The sequence below is a fragment of the Seriola dumerili genome, unplaced genomic scaffold (assembly GCF_002260705.1).
Source record: "Seriola dumerili isolate Sdu_G_001 unplaced genomic scaffold, Sdu_1.0 BDQW01000003.1, whole genome shotgun sequence".
Lineage (NCBI taxonomy): Eukaryota > Metazoa > Chordata > Actinopteri > Carangiformes > Carangidae > Seriola > Seriola dumerili.
In genome coordinates, this window is record NW_019174258.1 from 560,473 (window position 1) to 586,388 (window position 25,916).

General features: G+C 38.7%; 1 protein-coding gene across 2 annotated transcripts; it reads right to left on the reverse strand.

Annotated features, from left to right (window-relative positions):
- Nucleotides 1-1,470: 1,470 nt before the first annotated feature.
- On the reverse strand, nt 1,471-25,633 carry usp10 (ubiquitin specific peptidase 10). Of its 2 annotated transcripts, none has more exons than XM_022740875.1 (15): nt 25,395-25,633; nt 16,959-17,027; nt 16,570-16,615; nt 16,080-16,139; nt 12,671-13,903; nt 10,071-10,162; nt 9,174-9,283; nt 9,031-9,089; nt 8,831-8,934; nt 8,342-8,441; nt 7,588-7,768; nt 6,339-6,504; nt 5,522-5,666; nt 5,002-5,067; nt 1,471-4,701 (listed from the first exon to the last, which is right to left on the reverse strand). In XM_022740875.1, the coding sequence occupies exons 1-15, from the start codon at nt 25,413-25,415 to the stop codon at nt 4,514-4,516; spliced, it is 2,640 nt and encodes an 879-aa protein (XP_022596596.1). In that variant the 5' UTR covers nt 25,416-25,633; the 3' UTR covers nt 1,471-4,513. The 2 variants fall into 2 exon arrangements, with proteins under 2 accessions (XP_022596596.1, XP_022596587.1); XM_022740866.1 differs by having other exon boundaries at nt 12,671-13,906.
- Nucleotides 25,634-25,916: the final 283 nt, after the last annotated feature.

Sequence of the window (25,916 nt, forward strand, 5' to 3'; positions counted from 1 at the left end):
TATAGAGAATTTCTGTTAACTGTAGCTTTATTGGTTTGTAGCATCCTGAATGAAGGACTGGTACCAATGCAGGACATGTCAATCCTTTATATCTAGTTAGTGTGGAGGCAACATCATGATACACTTTATTCTCACGATTACCAAACCATTCGGTGACCCCCTTTTACCCCGTATAACAGCATCTACATTCACTTCCCCACTCAATTAGTAAGGCGTTTCCTTTGTCACCTGCCTGTGTGATGCTAAACGGCTCAAAACACACGTGTTTGGGCCTCAATACCACCTTAACTGAATGTTTCTAACTCACCACTAAGTTTCTATGTTTTGGACGCTGCATCCATTTAGCCATTAGAAAAACACTGGTGGTAGCATCACACTTCACAAGTAGTTTTACTAAATTTTCAAGTTGTAAAAGGCTTGTGCATGTTCATGGATAAGTCACATGTATGGTGTACGCTTTAACAAGTACAACAGCATCAAAATGAGCAAGAGGAAACAAGCTCATAAATTGCAGCTTGCATGTTGTAAATTTGGTGATACAGGCTTGAAGGATGTTAAGACATTATCATTGCACTCGTTTTTGCTGTTGAGCTGTGGTGGTTGCTGCTTGTTTAAGTAGCAGGTCTGATGGTTGTCTCCTCTGTACTAAAACAAATGACTCACAATTACAACAAATCGTTTGTGAAGCAGAAACACAGATGTAACGAGGACCTGTTGATTTCATCTGCGGCTACATGTGGTTTGAATTTGTTGCCCCAAGAGAGCCCTCAATTTTGTGTTGCTCATCTCCACTCTGAGTAATTATTTTGATTCCTGGTGCTTGAAATTACAGAAAACATGTAGCACAAGCCTCATTCTGTGGGCAGTTGCTCTTGTTCTGCGTGCCGCACTGGACCCTGCAATGCTATGACCATTAAAATTACTGGCTTATGTTGAAAAATAGGTCCTACGCACTTTCAACAAACCACTCCAAGTCTTAAAAGGCCCATGAGGAGCAGGCTAACATACATACACCATCATCCTTTAAGAATGGCAGGAGACACTTCTGAGTATAGGTGGTCTATCAGTGGGTGTTCAAACATGTAATTTTCTCTTCAGGCTATGAGCCTATAAAAAAAAAGGAGCTCTTTCAGTTGCCTTCTGACATTAACAAGGAAAATACTATGCTTGATTGTAAGTTTGAGAGCAAAGCCACATTTCAGTGGACGGCTGAGCTATAGTACAGAGGGAATAAATAGTAAGGAATACTAAAAAGGCAGAAAAACCTTACATGGCAAATTTTTCAATGATGGGTCTGCTTCCCATTAAAACAAACAGCCATGGCCCTAAAGAGAGCACTGTGGGTACCAAGGCAGCCAGTTAGACCACAGGAGGGGGAGATGAGACACACTACAAATACTACACATAGTATATGTTGACATACAGGAACAAGAGACCAATTAACAGCGTGCGGTACACCAAGACTATGGATTGTTTTGTTTTGGTTTATTGTGCACATTGTTCTGTAGGCCAGTCCATGATCCAGAGACTGCAGATGTTTTCAGTATTTACTGTATTATAAGAAAGCCCAGTAGTCTTATGACTACACCTCATTAGCAAACTGCTTTTTGCACAATCCTTTATTTGAACAATAAACAAAATATAATGCTGGAGGCTTAAAATTAAAAGACAGAATAGATTTTGTTTTTAGGTCATTATCCTAACAATTCCCAGCAGACAATAGTGTTAGGAGCACATACTGAAAAGAGAGACATTGTTGAAGCATTTCACCAGCACATTTCCTGACCAGCCATGAGAGACTGAGATAAAACTGTACAACAGAAAGCTCAAGGTGTCCATTTCAAAGTCCCAACTTCCACATTTAAAAAAAAAAAAAAAAAGAAAAAAAGAAAAAAAAAGGGAAAAATACGCAAATCAACACTGTCACAATTTGTGCTGAAATGACTACAAAGCCAGCAGCACAACTGAACTATCATTTAAGTTGTAAGATGTATTGACTGTCTAAACAGCATGCTGTTTCCTGTGTGAAATGAGACGTGGGCTGTGACAAGACATGGCAACAAGACGTCAGATGGAGAAGGCAAAATAAAGTTTGAATTGAAGGAAAGGCAGGAGGGCCTATATGTTTTCCTTTGGTTTATCCGGGAAAGGCTTCTGACTTTGAAACCCACAAGAAAAGTCAATATGCACCACATGATGTTATATCACACAGAAGCTAAAAATGATTTAAATCTCCATATGTAATTTTGAAAATTATTACTTTAATTTTAAATTGAAAAACTGAACCAAATCAGTCTGTGAACTCGCAAACAAGTAAGGGACATTTTAAATGAACTTAAATCCATGTGCTGCTCTTAAAATACAGAAAAATGTTTGTACATTGCACTCTTTGATCTGAAGCACTAAAGTATGTGACAACAACCGCCTTCTCACCTGTGTTATTGATAGACAGGTATATGTGAGGAAGTGAAGTGTGTTTGAGACGGAGAAAAGGATTTTTTGGATAAAAATCCAAGAACAAAATTCTAAGTCATGTAGAAATACTTGAGCTGATTTCATTTTGTTGATACTGAGGTTGTGGCACTGGTGGTTGGAATGAAATGGGTGTTGAGCAAAAACAAAAAACAAATTTAAAAAAATTATGAAAAGAGAAAATGACAAAATGGAAATAAATATCAAGCAAAGAACTAGATCAATTTTATTCATTGTTGTGCTTTAGCCTGTGTAGTTTCTTTTCAAACACCAATTCAAATGCAAGCATATTTTTCTGAAGGGAGCGAGAGCAAGGGGACATCCAATAAATGATCAATGACAAAAAAAACTAACATCTTTTAGTAACTCAAACATAAATCATCACAATCAATGAATGATCCAAAAATCAATATCATCAACAAAAGCAAACACTATCTCCTTTTGTGCGCATGTCTGGGGTCTTTATGCAGAGCGTAGCACAGATGTAGTCCTACTTCCCCTCAACACTCCATTTCCCTCGACTAGGAGGAAACAATGAGCCACAAAAGAGTAAAATACAGAGGTGTCAGGTACATTCCCCTAACTCTTCACAGACATTAGACTTGCTGTTGCCGCCTGATTAGGGTTAGACTCGTACACTGAGTGGAAAAACGTCACACATTGAACCTAAGGCAGCCCCCGCTTTCTGCTGAGTTGGGGGTTAAGAGGGGTGGTGTGGCTCAGAACTACACTGATAAGCCACCTATACACAGGTGGAACCTTTAGACAAGACAAAAAAAAAAAAAAAAAAAAAAAAAAAAAAAAACAATGGATAGAGAAGGAAATGTACAAAGTAAACAAGGGCAGGTTTTGCAGTGGAATCTGTCTTGATTGGTTGCCATCTCTCCAGTGCAAGAACTGAGTCTAAAAACTAGCGCAGTCTTTCAGGACCCAAACAAGTTTTCAGTCAGCTAGATTTTATATTTTTAGTTTTTTTTCTTTTTTTTTTTACATTTTAATCTAAATATTTGCAAAATATGCATTTGCCTGTCATATCATAATCAATCAGTTTATACTTTGTGCACAGAAGCTTATTTGTTATTAAATTCTAAAGCGCATTAATATTTTTTTAGATAGTCTTTCTAAATCTAAACCCAGATACCATAACAAGGATCTCTCAAACAAGGAAGCATTTCAGTTCCCATTCCATGTACCACCTTTCTTTTAGTTTTCCCGTTTTTGATGGCTCAAGTACCGAGATTTAAAAGCATCGTAAAAGTGAGGAAATGGAGGAGGACTTGTCGTTGGTGGAGAAGAAGACAATCTGGCCTTGGGAGGAGAGACTCATGATAATGCTGGTGCTGGGCCTTTTCAATGCACTAGGGCAAATTCAAATAGGCTTTTAAACTGTGGCAAATTCTTTAGGCCAACAGTTCTCCTTTACTAAAAGGCAAACACTGATATTTCTGGGTCCTTTCCTTAAAAAAGGTAATTCAAACAAGAGAAATTACCCCCGCAGTCCACTTGCAGCCTGTGGTAGATAGTTCTTCCTGTGTGAGTGAGTCCACTGTTTGCTATCTGAGCAGAGTTGTGGGCTCAGTCAGGTGAGTCGCAGGTCCTAAACCAGTAACCTCAGCCCAACCTCTGTCTATTCAACAGTCCTTCCTTGCTGCTTTAAAAGTAAAACAAAAAAGGAAAAAAAAAAAAAAAAAAAAAACAAACAAAAAAAACACAGCAGTGGTGCACAGAGAAGAGAGAGCAGTCACAGGGAAATCTTTGTGAATGCAGCTTGTTTCTCTTCTTCCGAAAAGAAAAAAGAGACAAGGAAAAGGGTGTTGGAAAAGCTGGTTCTCAGGAAAGCGGGGACAGGAGGGAAGAAGAGGAAAATCTTGCAAGAGAACAAGTTGGGCAGTGTTCCTGTTCATTAGTTTGCTGTGTGTTTGTGTCGTGTGTAGATGTACTGTACTGTCAACGAGTGCATTTTGAGCATGTGCTGTGCTGTGTGTGTTTGTCAATATATTCAGGTATTCTTGCGTGTGTTGAGGGGTGTGTATGTGTGTGTCTACAGCAGGTCGACGCGGCGGTAGTACAGCAGGTAGGCGGTGCGCTCTGCAGTCTGCTTCACCACCTGGTACTGGTTGATGACCTTCACTGCCTGGTCGTCAATGCGCAGCCAGCCGTTAAGACCAATGTGGAAGACATCCGTGGTGTAATGACCGCCTGTCGCGCTGTTCCCATGGTGATATACAACTGTTAAGGTGAGAGACAGAAAAACATTAGAGAAATGTGGGATATTTTACAGTATCTCAAAATCAAAGTTGGGCACTACAGTTTTTACCATGATCAGATTGACCCACAATGCTGTGCAATGCAACTAAAATAACTGATACTATAACTTACAAAACTTATTCTTTTAATGATTCTACAAGCCAAATTAAATTCAGCCATTCTTAAAGTAAACTTTGCAACATTGTTATTTGAGTATCTTGAGTAGATGCAGCAGATTCAACAATGTGACTGAATCACATAAACAACAAAACACAACCACACCTGCAAAGAGCCTATAAGTTCTTTGGCCTTTCACAACTTTGCTCCGCACTCCAGAGGACAAGAGATCTGAAAGAAAATGACAATTAGGAAAATCCACTGATTAGACTAAGAAGTTCAAAACCATTGCTTAAATTGTAATCAGTACAGAATGATACAGGTGCACGTTTGATCATTTTGTGCTTCATCGATGTTACAGCTCTTATGATTTGAGAGTGAATCTTCTGCAAATCTTAAAGTTAATAGGGCTCTCATGATTGGATAATGTTGACTTTAGAAAAAAAACAAAACAAAAAAAAGACAAAACATAAAAAGTAAAACAACTTTTGACTGCCTGCTGCATGCAAACAAATACACATGCTGAGAGATAATCCGGAAAAAAAGGAACTTGACGGGTCCACACTCTGATTATGAAGATACAGTAGTGATTTTCCAACAGTGTAAATCCATAGTCATAGTGTCTCTGGCCAGTGCAGGTAAACTGGAATCATAAAGATCCAAAAAATAGAGTGTGGGTCGATACCTTTGCTGATTTCCAGGTCAACAGGGTAATCAATGTTCTTGGTCAGTTTCTGGCAGCCTCCAGTCTTTTCAAAAACAAATCTCTTAAGATGGAGCACCAGCACCGGGGGCAACTCTTCCAGAGTCACCCTCCGACTGATCTCAATCTGAAAGTGGGGACAAAAAGACAAGAAGTCAGAGTCACATACTGTGACAGTAATAAAAGATTATCCAAGGAAAAGAAAAAAACATTTTCAAATGCTCATAAAACTTTATGTGTAACTGTAGGACTGCAGAAACCCAATACATTTCTTCTTAATAAAAAAAAAAAAAAAGGAACATTAACAAAACAAGTACACACCAAAAGGTAACATCCTCTTGGAAATACAAGAGCTTGCTCAACCCTTTTAAAGTAGTGACTGATGAATCACTACATTTTGGTGCTTTTCAAAGTACAAAAGACAAATGTCAGGCTGTGGACCAAATTTAACTGCCTCTAAAATGATAAAGGCTAGAACGATAGGTTTATGTCACCAAAAAACAAACTTCAAAGTGTGTGCCCATTATACAGCTGCAGAGCAGATGTTTCCTGCACCAGTTGTTCCAGCTTAATGTTCACTGTCTGTAGCGTTTTCAGACAAGTATATTCCTCAGTTGTGAGGTCTTGTGCACTCACCTACGGCAACAATTACAATATTTGTAATTGTTGCCTGACCATAAAAAAAACAAAAAAAAAAACAACTAATACATGGTTTATATTACTTAGTTATTTTGAAATGTGAGAGTGTGTGACACTGATCTTGATTAAAATCTAGTCTGAAAGTGCACTTCTTGCATACCTCCTGCTTGGTTTTAGAAGTGTAGCCCTGGACCGACTCCCGTGCCACCAAGGTTTCTAGAGCCTCCTGGACAGTGCGGATCTTCTCTGACTGGATGTCCAGCTGCAGCGTAAAGAAAGGCTGCAGAGTGGCCGACTCTTTAGAGTTTTGTTGGTACACAACCGATCTGACAGAGAATAAAAACAGAAAAACAATCTGTTAGAAATGCAATTAAGGCATTTAAGACCTGGAAGGCAATATATAACCAACGCAGGTTAATATTTAAAATATATCAATATGAAAATAATACTTTATATAACCTGCTTTGCTGCAATTATTTGACTACAGTGTTTTAACATAATTCAGTCTGTGGGTGTCCAAGATTTAAAGCCTGCCAGTAGAATTATGCAATGATTCAACCTTTTTTATTATTCCAGGCTCACCCTGATTGCAACTTCTGACCCATCAAATATGAAAAGAAAAACACGTAATATGCCGGCTGCTCCTGGTGGTCAAAGGGTTAAACTAAAAGGCCTTAAAATGAAGGCAAAAATAATGTTCAAATAGTTGCAGTGATTCCTCAAGACAAACCAATTACTCTGACCAGTGCCTAAAGAAGTCCATGGGTTATAGCCAAGCTCAGTGGGCGTACACATTACCCTCTGTAAACATACACTCCTGTATTCCATTTCTCTCTGGTTGCAACCATTTCTGAGAAAATAATCCTTTAAGACAGTGTGCAACCAGTGTGGACCAGGATTGTGCCAGACCAGAACCTCATAGAACATATTATTTAGGCAAGCTACACCCGCACAGGTTCTTAACTTTCCAATTTGTCTGAAAGCTAAGACCTTTTGTTTGTGGATGGGTGCCCCACGTCTTGCTGTCGAGACTTCTGACCGCAATCAAACCACAGTGGCTGTTATTCTGAAGGACTCTGGTGTTTGGTGGGGAGAAGCTGGAGATGGCTGGTGGCAGACCAATTTGTGATGACCATGAACAGACGTCGAACACTTTACGACCGACCCAGGATGCACACACAAAGTTAATATAATTCTTACCCAAGGTTGGCGTATTAAACTGGGTATAGAAGCCATTACCAACAAGAGGATAAAGATGTGTAATGAAATTTCTAACAAACTATGTACAAAGAAAAACTACAGCACTCCATATATGCAGCAACCATCTTCCAACACATAGGGTTCATTATTTTCACCTCACATATAAAAGTATTTCTGAAACCCATCTTCTCAGCAATCTGTCAACATACCTGATGTGGCCACCAAAGATGTCTGTGATGGGTGTGCGGACAAAGTCAGCTTGGCGAGTGATGGAGGTCTTATTTCGGGGGCCCACCTGCTCCCACTCATCCTCGCTACCTTCTTCCTCCTTATCAGCAACATCTTCCTCCACACCTGGCTGGGACTCAGGCCCGTTGGGCGTAGGAGCTTCTGTCAAGAGGAAAAAAACAACACCACTGAAGATAAACCACTTTAAAAAGGTCAAATGACCAAAGTAGTTCAAAGTGCCTTAAAGTAAGTAAAATGAACTCCTCCTCTGAATACCCTGTCAGTTTAAAACTTGTAGTAGAGTCAACAGCATCTCAACTGATCATTTGATCTATTCTTTACAAGAATAATCTGGAACATTGTCAATCAATATATTGTATCCATAAACTGCTGACATGCTTTTCTGCTGAGGGATGTTGCGTTTGTCTAGTCACACCTGTCGAGTTGCGAACGGTATCAATCTTCATTCTTTCAGTAAAATCAATATATTTGTGTTCACATTATCAAGCTGGTTGCTGATTTTTGATTTTATTGAAAATAAAAAACAAATAGCACAAAACCTTCAAACTCAACAATAGATCGTTACTTTGGTGCAGTTTCATTACGCGCAAAGTAACAATCTTTAACTTAAACACAAAACAGTAATGATATGAAAACGGTTAATTCAATGAAAAAAACCTGTAATGACTTTATTTGCGATATTGTTTTGATTTGCAAGCTGTAAAAAATGCTTACTCTCTTCCTGAGGGGAGATTAGTTTTTTCAATGCCAGCATCTCTTCATGCAATCCATTGAGAGTGAAGCCAAGATACTCCTCTGCATCCTCTTGTCGGCCCTAAAAGCAGAAGCACAAGGACATCAACACCAATTAAAACACTCTACAAAGAATGTCTACTGTCACCAGTATGCAGACATGAATGTGCATACATAGTCATTCACTGAGGTAAACACTGAAAAGGAACTCATTCATTAAAACTATATCAGAATTGACTCAGCATGTCTACCGCATGAATTCATTTTATCCAGGTGAGTTGTCAAAAAAAAAAAAAAAAAAAAAAAAAAAAAAACACACAGGAACACCTGCTTCAAGCACAGTCTGTTCCAGACGGAGTGTATTACAGGAGTGTCATCATTAAATAAAAAAAAAAAAAAAAAGGCAGCATCTTGACATACTGCTCTGCTATGGATATGTGATGCATGAGATCCTGAGACAGCACAGCCTACCTTCTCAGAGAGACTTGACTTGATGAGAGTGAGGAGTCTATAAATGTAAGTCGGCTCAAAGGGTACACCAGGCCGAATGTCTTTCATGACCTTATCACCAACAGCTGTGGACACAGTAACAAATTTTGCAACATCAGTGCAGCTGACAGAGAACGGCGTCAAATGTCTTGTCACATTGTCAACATGCTGTCACATCGTACCTTGTTGTTTGGCTTTTGATGGCACAGGCATGTTGTTGAACTCATTCACCAGCCTTACACTGTCAGAGAAGGAAACCACAGTCATGTGTCTAAGAAAAACACATTTTAACAATTTGCTATCAGCATGCAGAAACAGTACTTACAAGTTGTCTATCATGGGTGTGGAGGTACATGGTCTCTGCGCTTCATTATGCAGAGGAATGGACTTCATCAGGTGATACATAGGAGGGCACGCAATCAGGGCCTGTAGGGTCTGAGTGTTGAGAGTCAGGGAGGAAAACCATGTGGAAAAGCAATGACACAGATAAAACACATGAATAAGTTCTAATTTGACGAAACTCGATGTTATTTAAAAAAAAAAAAAAAAAAAAAATTAAATATCTTTTGAATTAAAGTATGTCTTGTTAATTTTGTGTAAACAAAGTGTCTGAGTAAAAGGTCTCAAATTTTTCATCCGTTTCCATTAGGGTTGCAACTAAAGATTATTTTCTCATTTAACTGTTTTGTCTATACAATGTCAGAAAATAGGGCCCATTATTATTTCTTGCTGTCAAATTTTGTGTGATATAAAACATATAAAAGCATTGACTCCTCACACTTCAGATAGTAAATAAAAAAACAATAAATAAATAAATAAAAAAACAACTACAACATTTAGTCTATTATCAAAATAGTTCATTTCTATTGACCGACTAATACCAGCAGTTCTAGTTTCCATAAAACAAAAAAGATTACTCATTCATAAATGTTTTGAACAGTCCTTAAAAGAAAAATTAAATTTTAGGAATTTTGCTGGCAGAGCTGAAACTCACTCCTCAGCGAGTGTCAGCGAAAGAAAAACAACTACATTTCACAATGGTATTTTTAAAGCACATATCAGCTTTGTCTGGGACTACATTCCATTTATCCTATGTGCTATTTGGCTTAGCACCCGTGTAAGAGCAAATCATACTCCCAACAGCTAACCATAGAAATGTGTGTACACAGGTCAAAAGTGTTAAAAGAAGTAGGTGCAAATATCTGTGAAAGATAAAGGATACAGCGTTGATATAGCACCAGTTTCCCTTGTTGATCAGTCCTCTCGGCTGCAAAGACACTGGTTTATGTATCAACTTCACATTCTCAATAAGTTCTGGGGATTCAAACAAACACAATGCTTATAAACAGACAGCCCTGTACAACTTCAACATCAATCAAAAACCATGTCTGTACAATTTTGTGTACATAATTTCAGGCATTAAAACTGTGATATAGTGGTGAATGTTATAACACAGTTATTCATTCCTGAATCACACAAAGTAAATTTTCATATGAACAGAAACAAATGTTCCTTCTCCTATTCCTATCTCTTGTGATAACAGCACAAGAGATTGTCGGAGTAAGAGCAAGAACTTGCTGTACCACGCCTAGGAAGGGAGACTGTCATTCAAAAACACAGCTCCCATGGTAACGTGGACATTTACACAATTAATTTATAAAAAAAAAAATGAAAGGAAAAAAAAAAAACATCATTAATGCAATCTCTGTAGCTGTGAATACAGGCACAAAGACATATACACAAGTTCATTCTTATTCCCTGTACATAGCATTTACTAAAATTCGACTGCAAATAATCTAACTATTGCTTTACAAAAAGGTAATGTATAATCAGAACAAGCCAATGACTAGCAGGGTGATTCCTATGCTCATTTTAAACTTGGACAACCACAGTTTTACACAGGCCCATTTCTCTTTTGTAAATGCAAGCAGCTCTGTTAATTAAAACCCATTCATGAAACCAGTGCTTTACTTTTTGTGAAACGTTGTCATTGAACCTATCCTAAGGTAACACAGTTTAACAGCCAAGAAGAAACGAGTATTAAATATTAAAACCAAGTAGTGCCAGCGGGTCCGACTGACTGACAATGATTTATCTTGTAGGAGAGAGATGTGACAAACTGAGACTACACGCTGTATTGTGCGAACTTTAAGAGTGGCCCTTTTTCAAATTGTTTACTGTGCGTGTCATTTTACACATACAGGGAAGACACACAGATTACACTTAGGGATGTGGTCAGTTATTATTTAGCACATATATAGACTATAGATTTGCTTGTTGTCCCGATTTGCAATTTTAAACACCTGTGACCATCTAACCCAATTAAACCTCTGCAGCAATGCTAGAGCTTTTCAGTAAATGACATCCCAACGGTTCTCATGTTTTAAAGAGAAACACTGACTGATGGCTGTCCTGTTCTGCAGATGAATACAGCCACAAGATATTCTGGTTTATAAGCATGCAGTAGCAGTTTCATCTCAAAAGGGAATACAATGTTACTGTACAATTAAAACTTTGCATCTCAAGTTACACCTGATGAGTACTAGGTAGGTACCTCAGTGAAGGGACAGTGTGCTGAAAATGTGCACATTTGACCACACAGGACTGTGTTCAAAGCAGAACTCAAACCAAAGTGTTTGGGTAGACAGAAACAAGTGAGGACTTTGGTAGATTCCCAAACCTGAGAGAACAACTGTATAATAACCCAAACATGTGTACATATATGCTGCACATTCATATCGTGCAAGCTGCTTTTAAGAGACACAATGGAAAAAAAAAAAAAAAAAAAAACACAGCCCAGAATGACTTTGCACAACTAAATATTTTGCATCTTGTATCTGTTTGCAAGTTCTTAAATAAATGAACTCAAAAGTGATCTCAAACCAGACTGTGCTTATAACTGATCCTTATACAGATGAGGCCAAGAAATCCTTTTCTCTTCTTTTGGCTGAATTAATGTTCTCACTTGTTGAAGATGTCTTTAAGCAACAAATGCACCTGCTGCCGTGCTGTGTTGTGTTTGTGTCAGGCCATCATGGCCCTATGAAACAGGAACAGGGTTTTCTCCCTGTCTTGGAGTTTACCACCTGACAGGTCAAACTCTACCTAAATAGCAATTATGAAGAGGATGTGTGACCATTCATTAATGCAAAATGCACCCTGAAATAATTGCCAAACCACTACTTGTAACCACCACAACTTGAAATATAAAGAGGAAGATGCCACAACAGAATAAAAACAGAATCCTGACAAAATGAGAAATAGAAGCCATACACTTCTAGGTGTCTGAGGAGAACATTCTTTTCTCACAAGGCCTGAGTCTTGCAAGGTATTCCCTGCCTACTAATGTGTTGGGTAATGAGACAAAGTGGGTTACACAAATGAGACTAGTGACTTAGTATCTGACAGCTATTCTGGATGTAGTGCCACCATCTAGTGTTCATTTCTTGAATTTCTTGAACATGAAAGCAACTTCCCTATAACCTTTCCTTATAGTGAGGTGCTACTGAGCTATCCGAGCTGCTCAAACTTAATATACACTTTATAGAATATAAGATAATCAGCAGCAGAATATGTAGTTAGGTCACTTTTCACTTCTACTCTTCTCAAAAAAAACATTAAATGTTTAAAAGGCTTACACTCATGAAGGAGAACAAGAGGTAGAACAGTACAATTGTCTCAACATTGCCACCAAGTGGAGGGGGAGTAAATTTAGCAGCAATGTACATTTCTCTTGCAGCAAAACACTTTAAGCTGAAACAACATAAAACAGGTATTATGGGTCATTTTTAAACATACACAATGAGCTTCTTCATATTATACCTGCAAGTTTAGGGGCCATTGGATCCTCTGATACATGGACAGGGCCGTCTTTGACCTCCCCAACTTTCTCAGGCTGCTCTGGTGTAGCGAGGGAGGGAGACACAACTTCCACAACATTCTTTACCTCCACAAAGGCCTGAGGGCCCCCAGGCAGAGGCTTGGAATTGTGGAAGAGGCTAGCCCAGGACTTGGGGAGGTTGGCAGTAGGTGCAGCTGGAATCGCAGACGAATGGCCCTGCTCTGTCACCACCGGCTGGGCAGCAGTGTCTGGGGAGGCCTGCTGTGTGTGCTCCCCACTCTCACAGTCTTCTTTGTGTCCATCTGCACTAATGGGAGTTTCACGTTCTGCTAGCCCATTGGCCACCCCACTGTCTGCTACCTCCCTTCCCTCCAGTTCAGTAGTCGTAATGGAAGTGGCGACAGAGGGGGTGGCCACAGCAGCTGAAGGAGGAAGAGGTGATTTGGAGCGTGGGCTGTGGGGAGTATCTGAAAGTTCGGGGCTCTGTGGAGCCAAATTATCTGGCTGCTGATCTGCAGTCCTCGGTCCCTCTGTCATCCCTCTGCTTTGAGAGGAGGATGAAGAGGAGGAAGTTGCATTATTGCCATCTGATAAAGAGGCAGCTCCACTTGTTAAGTCCAAAGAAGAGTCATCAGGGCTATCACAAGTCCTCTGATTGGCAGTGGATGAGGGGGCAAATTTGGCTGCAGCCACAGCAGCCGTTGATGTTGCCGTGGAGACAGGTCCAGGGGTGGAAAGTTCAGCCCCTGACAATACCTTACCATCCACATCCTCAGCACTGTGGTGTGGGCCACCGAGTGCATGTCCATTCACCAGTGCTGTCACAGGCGTCCCATCTGCTGCACTGCTGCTGTTGTTACTGCCAGTTGCTGGGTCCAGGTAGTTGTAGTACCCAGGCGGTCGCTTTTTCTTTTTCTTCCTCTCTCGCTGTCCCAGGCTGCCAGGGAGTCCGTCCATGTCCTGGCAGGCCTGGTGATTGTCCAGGGCTGAGGCCTCTGAATCAGGGCCATCCAGCGAGTTGAAGTGGGTTCCATCAGGGACATCAGCTGCTGGAGGAGCTGTCTGTTGGGCCTTCTGGGCTGACTGGCAGCCAAGGATGAACTCTGGAGCCTGGGGGTTGAGGGTGCTCGACACCTTGTATAAAGGATCGTTCACCCCAACAGGCTTGGAATCCATCACCTCGTCAACGCCAAACTCAATGCGCTGATAGTCTTCTGCTGTAGATGACATTTCAATCAATTAGAAACAAAATTTTGTCTTTAAATACAGCCTTAATCCTAAATGTAAAAAACAGACACTGTGGTACTTTACACTTGGCTGGGGAGTTTGGTATAAAATCTTTATTTGTGAACAAATAAGCTATCACTCAACAGGAGTCGTGGGAGCGCTGTGACAAGATCACACATACCAGTAAAAAAATAAATTCCGCTGGACCTATTTTTAGCTTCAACAACTACTGATGCGTTCATGCTTGACTGAACCACATTCTTTCTGTGCTAATGTGAAGCCTCGAAGTGGGGTGATTCAACATTTCCAATTAAGAAGAGGGGGGCACAATGTAGGCTACAAATTCTATATCCTGCTTTTATGATAATATTTTTCTTTTCCTCACAAGTAAAGGCCAGCCATCAAATGACCAGACTTGGAAGCCGTGACATATGTGTATGAGGTCCTAGATAATTTGTTAATTGCCCTGATTTTATTAGCATTCTATTAAAACAATTTTAATCAAGGTTCTGACACAATACCAGTTGAGACTCACTGGTATACATTGAAAATGTGGACAGTTCAAATAAATTTTGTATGAAGACTGACAATATGTACATTTTATTATTCCAAAATGCAAGGAGTAGGATTTTTTGTCTCAATTATATGCTTAAACAGTGTACTCTATACAAATTAAATGTTTTGAAATATATCTAATTGTATACTATTTAAATAAAAAAAATGTTTTGTATAAGTAAAGTGCCTTATGTCAAACACTTTGTACTGTTTGGAATAAACTGCCACAAAAGCAAAGCACTCAAATTCAACATTTATATGTTGTCAAGTTTGTAATTAGTAGTTCTGACTGATCCTTTTTTTTGTAAGGTGTGCCTAATTTGTCTTGACAAATAATGACAAGATCAGGTCCCCCGACAAGATCTTGATGTAAGCTATCGATGGACAATAATACAGCACTGGGGGTTTATTGTAACTCTTCCCATAAATTTCTCTCTATGAATCACTTACTAAAAAGGTAAGCTAACCTAGATTTACCTAATAATTATAGATTAAAATGATGCAATATAGTGTACAGACAAAACAAAAGCACACTAGTAAAGAAACAGGCCTACCTTACACTTTCCTATATGGTACTACCCACCTCCAAATGTTAACAGTTTTAAAGAATATTTATTTATAGGAATATAGTTATAGACTTCCATTTGTGCATTTTTAAAATTATGATGGCAGGATGACAATTTATATTTTCTGATATGAGACCTAGACTCAAATATCATCCATAAGAGAACTATGAACGATATAAACGTAATGTACCACACACCCCATGCAGTTTATGTATTCTGAAGGCAACAAAAGTGACTTGTCTGAATAGTTTCATAATGGACTGCACATCTGTGATGTACATCAACATTCATTCTTTCTTAAAAACTGACTACATTTATATTACCCAAGCGTCACTAACTGCTTCAGCAATGCAGAACACCAATGCACAAAACGAATGTACGTCATCATTACAAAACAAATTATGCTTCATTATTTAGTTAAAGTGTGTTGCATAGCATCTTAAATAGTAAATTACTATGCAGCGAGAGGTGCAAAGTGAAAAGGTAAACAAACAGGAAACATTAGTAAGTGCAAATCAGAAAAATCATCCAAGTTTTTCCATTATGATACAGCTGACTGGTCACCGAAACTGTAAACCCTGATGTTCTGCAGGGGTTAAGAGGGTATGAAAACAGCAGTTACTTCCTCTACTGGGATTAGACGATCTTCTGTTAGTGTTATTGAAATCACACTTCATGACTGTAGAATGCATTTAGCAATAAAACCTTAACAATGTAAGGGTAAATATGTACACACATGTTAGCAACCACATAAAACCATCACTATGCCCCTGGTAAATAAGCTGTGATTGTTAAATCATACAAAAATTAAATCCGATTTTAATTCAACTTGGGAACCCTGCAGTGGTGAAAATGCAAGAGAAGATAAGATACTTAGCAGTATCTTGAGCATGCAAAGCTCTACAGATTTTACCAACAGGCAAGAGAAAGAATACAGGCGCAAGGTTTAGAAAGCCACCAGTTTTTGAAACCTGGATTTTGAGTTTTACAGCAAACGCACAACAGCTAGTCAAGCCACAGGGTGTCAGACTCCTCAACTCACCGCAAACCTGCAGTCCCATTGACTCCATAATATAAGGTACAGCAGGAGTGCAGTAACTTCCTAAATAATCAATACAAATCAAGGTAAGGCAAGTGTCATGTGCAAATGAGAACCATTTCAAAGAAAGGTGGCTGCTATTACATTTTTTCATTTGGTGGCCCGTAATTTAAAGAATAATGTATTCTTAATATAATAAAGTGTTCAATATCTACTGAGGTTTGTAAACAATATATACAGAACTTTATGTATAAATATATGCAAAAAATAATGACATGAAAAGCATCTCCGGTCTAGGCAAGTCAGGTCAGCTCAGCCTGGGCTTCACGCTTACATTTGAAAGACCTGCTCTGTTAACCTACAGTGATATCAACTAAGAGCTTGATAAGTCAGCTCCTAAGAGATGATAGGGTATTTTGATGCTAATGAATAAATAATAAAAAAAACAAAATAAACATCATCTAACAATCTAGTGTATATGAAATGTACATACCAGAAGACTGACTGACGCACGGAACTTTGTCATTGAACGGAGGAAGCTGATGAGACAAAATGCACAATTAGAAAAAATAAAACATTTAAAAATTCCACATATATTGTAGAATTACATTTTTGAGTGAGTCTGAATCACCACTACTTCAGACAACTTAAAAATCCAAGTATAAAAATCAGAAGACGTGGTAAAATAGTTTTTGACATGAGATGTAACATTGACAAGGGGATAAAATATGACCATTTGAGATGGTTGTTTTCTGTCCAAGAAGATTTTGCTGAAACTGCCAGATCTTCCTGTAAATTGTCAACCTTCATGGTGATCCATGTAATAAGGATTTATTAACGTAAAAACAACAACTACTACATCTTTGTAATCCATCTCCTTACCTCGACATAACATCGTGGAGTCACAAAAAACTGATTGATCTCATCAGGGCTGAATTCCCCGAAGATGTACTGTGGGAAGAAATCAATACATTCATTAGTTGAAAAAAAATTATATTATAAAATCCACTTCTCTCAAAACATGTTCTTTCCTGATATGATATGATGCAAATTCAAAATTTGGAAACTGATTCTAAATTACCTGGCACATCCTTTAAGTCCCAAAACATGAGATCATACATCAATATAAAAGAACAAATTAAGGGAAAATCGAATAATATAGATAATGAAGGACAGGACTTTGGCCCCATAACTCGAACTGGCTCAAAAAACGTGCTGTCATCGCATATCTAGGTACAAGGGCTCTTACTCGAGTCAGCCATCACATAACCATGACAGCATTGCTAGCGTGTGCAAAGGTAAAGCACCACATGAAGTGATGAGTCATGCAGTGTTATACATAAACCATGAATACTAACAGCTCAGATTTGATCCCAGGACTGGTAGGAGGTAGGTTTTATAGTTAACACAGGTTAAAACACAGAAAACAAAGCACCCATAACCTGAAAACACGCAAAAGCAGGTGTATGTTAGGGCTAACCCCTAATACTCGATGTGAAGAGTATTAGTTGACAAAGTCTTAGTAGGTTGGTTGCAGGAGAAGAAAAAAAAAAAAAATCAGCAACACTCAGTCACAGACAGATTGTTTACACAGCTGGTCCCTGTAGTTGTTAGGTTATAATGTAACCAAGCGTCTTGGGTTTTGCCTAACTGGGCATATTTAGTGATAAAATAATGAATGGGACAGAGCAAGCAGGACTCCACCAACAACTCCTGCCTTATGGCAACTCTTAAGGTACACACTACCTCATGACAGTATTTTACATTAAATAAATATGTCAGGCAGGAAATCCAAAGTGTGGGAACATTTCAAGAGTGCCAAGGACAACCGCACCATACAAACAAGGCAACATACAAACTCTGAAGGCAAACATTCCCCTTTCCAATCTCAAACACGGCTCATCATTTGAAGCATGTCAGTAGCCTAACATTAGCCACTTAGTATGGCCACTCCAAATAATGTTCTCCTTGCATTCAGAATCATTACTGCTTTTGCTGGTGTCATTAACAGGCAGCTCGCTTTGTGCCTGCACTTGTAAAATTTATACTTTAAAGGCTCATTATTTTCGTTTTGTATTTCTGTTTTGTAGCACAGTGCCAGCAATGTCAATCATAACATTCTCTCTCAGCTCTGGACTCAAACCATTTTCTGATGACCCCAAAAATCTAAATAATTAATATTATTAACATGTGATGAATGGTCGCCTAATGACTTGAAGTAACAACTACTAGTCGACCAGTAAGTCCTTGGTCGGAGGCAGCCCTGGTGTATGTATTGTCTTAATTTAATGTGCTTTTTTGACAAAATGAAACTAGAGACATCTGACTTATGCGCTTGTGATTTTAAAAACTACATGGATCCAGACTGAGACTCTGCTAACCTGTCCTTGTGTCTGCTGGAAATCTGGAGCAGTAAATTGTCAATAATTAAATGATGAATTAGTCACTTAAGATAACAGCTTTAGTGGCTGATTGCTTGCACACTTAACTTGCTAAATTTCTCAGAGACAAGATTTTTTTTTTTCAGTTACACAACAAACTCCAGCCTTAAAATGGCAGGTGAATTGACTTTACACCTCTGACGCATTCAACAAAACTTAACCAAATTGTTATTTATTTTTATTTTCTTCCATTAACTTTATTTCTGAATAATTAACTTAAACCCTGTTATCCAGTTATGCATAGAATCACAAACTATGAAAACTCCACTCCAGGATAAGATCATAAATGGATTCATAAGTGGAGAAAAGGTGCCATGTCACTGACACTGGTTTACACAAGTATGAAAAGTCATACAGACACTTAGGAAAAAAAAACTTAACTATGCGACATAATTGGAGATGAAACATTTAGTTGAGTAACCAATTAGCTGATGGAGACAAAATGAATTGGCAACTATTGATAATGGATTATTTGTTTGGGTCACTTTTCAAACAAACTCTGCCTCTAGAAATATGTGGGGCATGGGCACATCTGACCTCCTTATATTTTGTTGACCAAGATCACTTAATTGAGAAAATATCAACAAATGAATGTGTAATGAAAATATTACTTGCAGCACTAAACTATAATTAATAGGATGAATAAAGAGAAGTGACCTAGATTTACGTGGAACAATACAAAAAACTGATTAGCTTGTGGGTTCAGACCCCTCTAACAGCTTTTACCCCACCATACCTATGGACTTCAAATTAGATTTTTGGAGTTAAGTGCTCATATCCATCAGGTTAACCAAAAACCTCTGCCACTGCTACTGAGGGAAGTCAATTTGTTAGTTAGTTGTTTGCATAGACAATCTTCATTTTTTGAGTACCAATAACCCAATAAACAGGTATTGGCACTGTAATTAATAGCGGGCTAGGTAGGAAGAATCGCACATATGTTTTCCAGACAGAATTTAATTAATTAAATCACTGGATAGCAAAATGCTATTGCTCTACCCCACTGTCCAGTTATTCCACATATTTATTTAGTACATTGTTTTGACTGTTAAAAATCAAATTTATATCATTGTTATTAATTTTGTTTTCATATCCTATTAGCTTTAGTTATGTTACACCCCTGACAGATGACCCTTAGAGCTTCAGGGGAAACACCGCACTCTGCCACCTAAGTGTCCACATGAGCATGGAAAACACAAAGCCACTGAGAAAAGGTGACATGAACTCACTAGCCATGCTGTTAATCCTCGCAGTGCAATAAACAGTGGGACGTGAAAGGGGAGGCACAGAGAAAAGAAAGTGCAGCTCAAGCACATGTAACTCTTTGCAAACGAGGCCCCACACGAGGGCCCACATTGCTGAAATGGCACTACAAGCGACAAACAGCCAGCCATAATCCAATGGCCTCAGGATGGCTAATACAATCACAACAGAAAGAATGTCCCTTTGCTTCTTTCTGCAGGCGTGCCATGCGTACCACACTAAGCTTCCCTTGCTGTTCGTTTGGACTGAGGATTACAACAAATTAGCCATCTGTATGATTTCAACACAGTTTAGTGACGACACTACACACACACACAACAGCGATATAGGAAGGGTCTAACATAACAGATAGCAGGGCTGAAGTAGTATTAGTATATGATATGTATATTGTTATTAATATACTGCTCTACAATTTACTTCAATTTTAGTGATATTATGTTTAACAAGTTTCAAGTGCAAATGTGCAGAAAAGATTGATTCTGGTACATAAATTATCATTATTGATCATTTCTCTTTTTCAACTGTAATATCTATAAATGTGAGCTATTGAAAATAGTCACATAAAAACTTGCTACCAACAGCTTTGTCCAAAATACAAATGAAACCCCTAAAACCGACTCTAGGGTCACAAAAAGGCCACGTTATCAACACATAGCAAAGTGTAAAAACGCAAATCTAGACATTCAGATGACATTGTTGTTAACACCCAATGCACAGTGATTTACTTTTTTATTTGCAGTCACACAATACATACCTGAGTAGTATGTCAAAATACCATCAAATTAACCAGAACTCTGAAAAATGAATTTTTGTTCACCATCTGCAATCATTAAAATCACGACTATGTGAATATTTACATATTACAACTTGGTCTTTTTGGATTTAAATGAGTAACATGCCTAGACAGCCCCAAAAAACTGATTACTGCTCAGACAATCCGTCAACTCTAACCATAACAGGGGATACAGAGAGCACTACTGTGCTTGTTCTCTTAAATTGGTATGCAGTGTTATTAATGGACAACTTGGCTGAGCATGAAAATGCTGTAGCACCACTACAAATAAGGTCAGACTTGTTTTCAATGAATCTCTGGAGCATGTCTGTGCCTGCATATTGGTGTGATGTAGTAATACAGTGACACAATGATTATAAAGCATGAAATACGAATGAATATGACACAGGAAGAAAGGAATTAATGTCATGTATTCTGCTAACTCATCAATTCAACAATGTGGCATACCATTACTGATATGATTATCAATACGCCACAAAACCACCATTTCAGTTTTCTATCATTCTGATCATTTAAAGTTAATTCATTCATTTTAAAATGATTTGAACTTGAAAAAGATGCTAATGGCATGACAATCTCGCCTGAACTCTCCTGATATTAATTATCCAGAGAACAATCAGTGTTGTTATGTACAAATTATACTGACTAGGTGAACCCCTTTCTGTTCTTCTCTGTAATTAACCCCTCACTATTCCCGATTAATTACTATACAAAATGAGCTGCCACTGAACACCTAGCTAAATATAATACAGTCTAATAGTGCATTATGATAGTTACAATTTTCAGTACAGTTCATTTAGAAAATAATCAGGAAACTAATTGATACTGAAAATATTTTTTATTTGCAGCCCTAATTTTATGCACTGCAACATTTTGATATCTAATAGCAATCAGCATGCTAACATTTAGCATCTTAGCATGCTTACAGAAGGACTGATAAAATGTTAACATTTAGCCTGTTAGTATGACATGCTAAGGGTGGCATGCTAATCTGAAAGAACATTATGACTTTTACCCAAGTCTTATTGATAATGTGTGTTGGTAAAGGGGGAGATTGAAAATTGATGCAGGTAAAACCAGATTGGGAAAAAGGGAATGACTAGTATAGGATGACTGGAGTAAAGTGGTGCTACTGAATTTTTAGCTACACTTTGGTGGATTTTTTTTGGCTGCATTTACATTCTGTATGCACTTGGAATGACTAAGCAGAAAATTTGGGGGCAATTTGGATGATAGTTTGATTTGTTTGTGCTTATGCTGTAGTTTTTCCCAGGAGGAGTGGTGAGGATTACTATCCTACTCACAGATTTATGCTTTGGCGGAACACTGGGTTTAACTAAAAATAGACATTAAAAAATAAAAAAGAGGATGTCGCAATAACTGTTACATTTGCAAAAGTGCTTAAGAGCCATACCATTCCACTGGATGACTCATTCCTTATTACAATGAACACAGCCTATGTTGTTTATTCTGAAACTCCTACTTGACTGCATTTTCTATCTCAGGAGTGTAGATCTATGTCAGGCAATCACCTCTGAGAGTGCATGCTCTGGGAAGAAGCTCCCCATTTACATTGCTTTACTAGTTTGATGAGTTGAAAGGAATAAACTACTGTTGCCATGTTCAGTGTAATAAATGTCACATGAATGCAAATATTCCTTTAAGCGTCTTTAAGCCAACAAAATAGAGGCATAAGCTATAACATTTTGTAGCTACACAGGCGAAAAACGGCTTTTATAGCAAACGCCTGAACTAAACCAATAAGTCTAAAGTTGGTGGCGATAACTCTAGAGAACCTTACATACTGATAGATATTCTACACTGAGAGGCTAAACTGATCCATCTGTTAAAACTAAACAACCAAAGAGAGACATAGGGCCCTATCTTACACCCGGCGCAAAGTTCAACGCAACTGTCTCTGCTAGCTTCAGACCTACGCAGTTGTCATTTTCTCATCCAGCTCCCACATTGTTTAAATTGCAAATACACTTGTGCCCATCTGAGTGCCCTTGGGTGTTTTGGTCTTAAAATGAGGTGTGGTCAGGCGCATTGTTGGCGCATAGCTATCTTGAGGCAGTGGAAAGCGATTGCGTGATTGACCAACAAAAACCTGGTTACAGTTATTTTAAGAGCACTTTGTCAAGATAGTGATATGCGGCTACATAGGCAGGAGCACAACACGCATACACTCACAAGTGTGCTAAAAATGAGCTTCAGATATTTGGATAAGTCAGGTGTAACATTACAATACAGTCCACAAAAGTTCGAAGCGTTCTTTGTGGCATATTGTGTGTCTATGGTCTCTTAGACATAAATGAGATTCTGCAGAGAAGCGTTCTTACTAGCTGGTAAATCCATCGTAGTGTTTCCCATTCAACACCTATACTAAATTTGTTCAGTTTCATAATGAACCGAAGTTATTCACACTTATCATATAACATAAAAAATGTCTAAAGTTGTGATTTGAGTGGCTGCCTCTTTGTACAGCTGTATGCAGCATATTAATTTGCTACCAAGGGCTACCAAGGTGGAAGCCCACCTGGCTTTTAAGGGAATAGGAGATGGCACTCTGATTAGTTTATTAAATATTACGCTAATACACGCACACCCAAGAGACTTAGTTAAAAACCTTTTGAATAATGCACCTAGCTCAGCAACCGTTTTTAATACCGTTAAAATAGAATAAGTGATATGGACATGGTCTAAATGCACTTTGGACTGTTAAAATAGTGCTCATAATCTTAATTTCTATGCTTTTTCTTAAGATCCTGCAATGGCCTTTTATTTAACAAAGCGTTGCCTAAATTCTCAGTGGTTCAGCTTTACTAATTAAACCAAAAAATATAATGTTAACATACTACTTTCAAATGGCACATTGGCAAGACAATGTATTAGCGGGGTAAATTACCTAAAGAGACAAACAGAATTTTACCATTTGCTGCCATATTTGTCAGTTTTTTTTTTTGTTTTTTTTTATCTGCAGGTACAACTACAGAGCAGTATTGATAAGCATTTCCACAATGACCTGTTTTCCCCAATTCATGCTCAGAAGAGTGTTCTTTTTGCTGGTGGTGTCTTGTTCTACCTCTGATTATTTGGCTGTCCGACCTGTTTAACAACTTTACTTTTGTTAAGTCGGATTTGGTTGACTTTATATCAGTTGTTAGTGTTGTGGCATTTTATTCCACTCTCTTGGTCATTTCTCACAGAGTAAATCAATGAGACAGCGACATTTTAATTTGTCTATACAGAGGATTTTACACAGAGGGCGAGCTATTAGGAGTTTTTGTTACACAGGAAAAACAGTTGCCAACAGGGGCAACCAAACCAAACGAAATAGTTGATAGGAATCCAAATCCGGTTGCCCGAGGAAATTGGGCAACTGTTAATGTGGAGCTCTGTCTTTCAATACCTAAATTTGGCTAAGTACAAACTCTTCTGAGTCATGCTATTCATTCATAAATGCCAACATTTGTAAAACAACAAATGCACCATCATGGTAGGATCATCAATATCAGTTGGAACATGTATCATCATTCATTTTAGAGGACAAACATTCTTTGGCCATTATACAAAACATGAAAAAGCTGACCACTGTGTTTGAAAGAAGCCGAGACTGCTTTTCCCTTTAAGCTTTCACTTTGCTGAACAGTTGGCCAATAGAAACACTCAAGTTTAAGGCTAGGAAGTGGGAAAGCATGCAGAATTAAATCTCTGGTGAGGTTTCCTTACTGTGATCATTAGCCGTTTCTTAAACTGTTGAACCCGATAAAGCATGTGTCCCTGATAGAGTTTAGTTTTATTATTGCATTGATTTTTGTCATAATATCAACTTTAAATAAGTCATCAGCTAGAAACTTCAAACCTGGCATGTCTCTGCATGCATAGCTAGACTTCAAAATGGGCCTTCCCACATGACAGCTACCTTCCTCAGAGATAACACCAAACTTGCTAAATCACCTACAATCTATGCCACATGGAGACCGGTGGTATAACCGCACACCTGCACAGCAGCGTGCAAGCTCAATCGTGTTTCAAATTGTTTCCATATCAAATAAATCTTCGCTATGAACGAAGGCCCACACTGTCGCATTTCCATTTAGCTAACCAGCTAGCGGACTGACTGCAAAGTATAACCACACCACCTGAATAAAGCTGTTAGCTTGCTAATAGCTAAATGACCAGCAGGGAATTGTTATATCCTAGCTCACAACTGCCTAGAAACGAAAAATCATCACATGCAAAACATTCCACCAAATCGTCACTGTGCTTCCTAAATACCCAGAGCAAAACTAATTAGCAGGTATTTCCACTTATGAAAATATGCGCTGAGGGAAGGCCTGTCGCTTAACTGAGCAGGTGGGCCATGCATACACGCAGCAGTTTTCAGTGTCACTTTTCTCTGGGAAATACCACATGACACTTGTCGGATTTGACACCAAAGCGTCGCTGACTTTGGATTAAGCACGCTTTCATGTCATTCAGCTACACGTAGCTGTCATGTCCTAAAGACTGCAGCAGATAGCACCGCTGGCTCATTTGAATGGAGAGACCTAGGGCCTGTTAGCTACCATGCTGGTGGTGATTCAATGAGGCTTAGGGGGGCATTAGCAAGCACTTTTTAGTACTTACTTTCAATGACACGACAAGCCAGATGTTTCAAATAACAACACGCACCTGTCCGAATTGCCACTATAGAATGGCACTATTTTAGGTATGAATGTTGTGCAAGTGCGGGACGGTCGTGAGTGTATAAATAACGTTACAAGGCGTGCAGCAGGAGTTGTTTGCAGGCTAACGTTAGCCAGCTAGCTTAGCTACCTGGTTGCTGTGAGAAGCCATGCTCCCGGTGAGGTTCTCTCTCCTCAAGATGAAAACTCTCCCGGGAAGGTGTTGTAGGTTTGTAATGACAGTTACAAAAGGTGTCCTACTTCGACATCATTGTCATTTTCCCAACTTTGTCCTGCCAGTCGTAAGTTTCGATCCATGTAATGCATCAGCACTTCATGCTGCTCGCCTTGCCGTCACCGCCATTTCTGTCTAGCATCTTCCTCGCTTGCTAGCCGAGCCAGCGCGCGGTCGGTTGTAGTGGCAGCGTGAGCTCAAGGAATAACCACAAACACTTCCGGTGATGGTTAGCTCTCTGACTTCACAATAAAAGTCTTCAGCCAAAGACACCACCACCACCACCTCCCCCCTTGTTGTTTAATGTGGGCCAATGATAGAGGAAGTATATAGATTATATTATATACACATACTGTTGGGCAGTTTAATTTATAACAAAATACCATATTTCATAAGAACTGTCACTGACTGTGGCCTCTCACCTCCGGTATGTGGAGT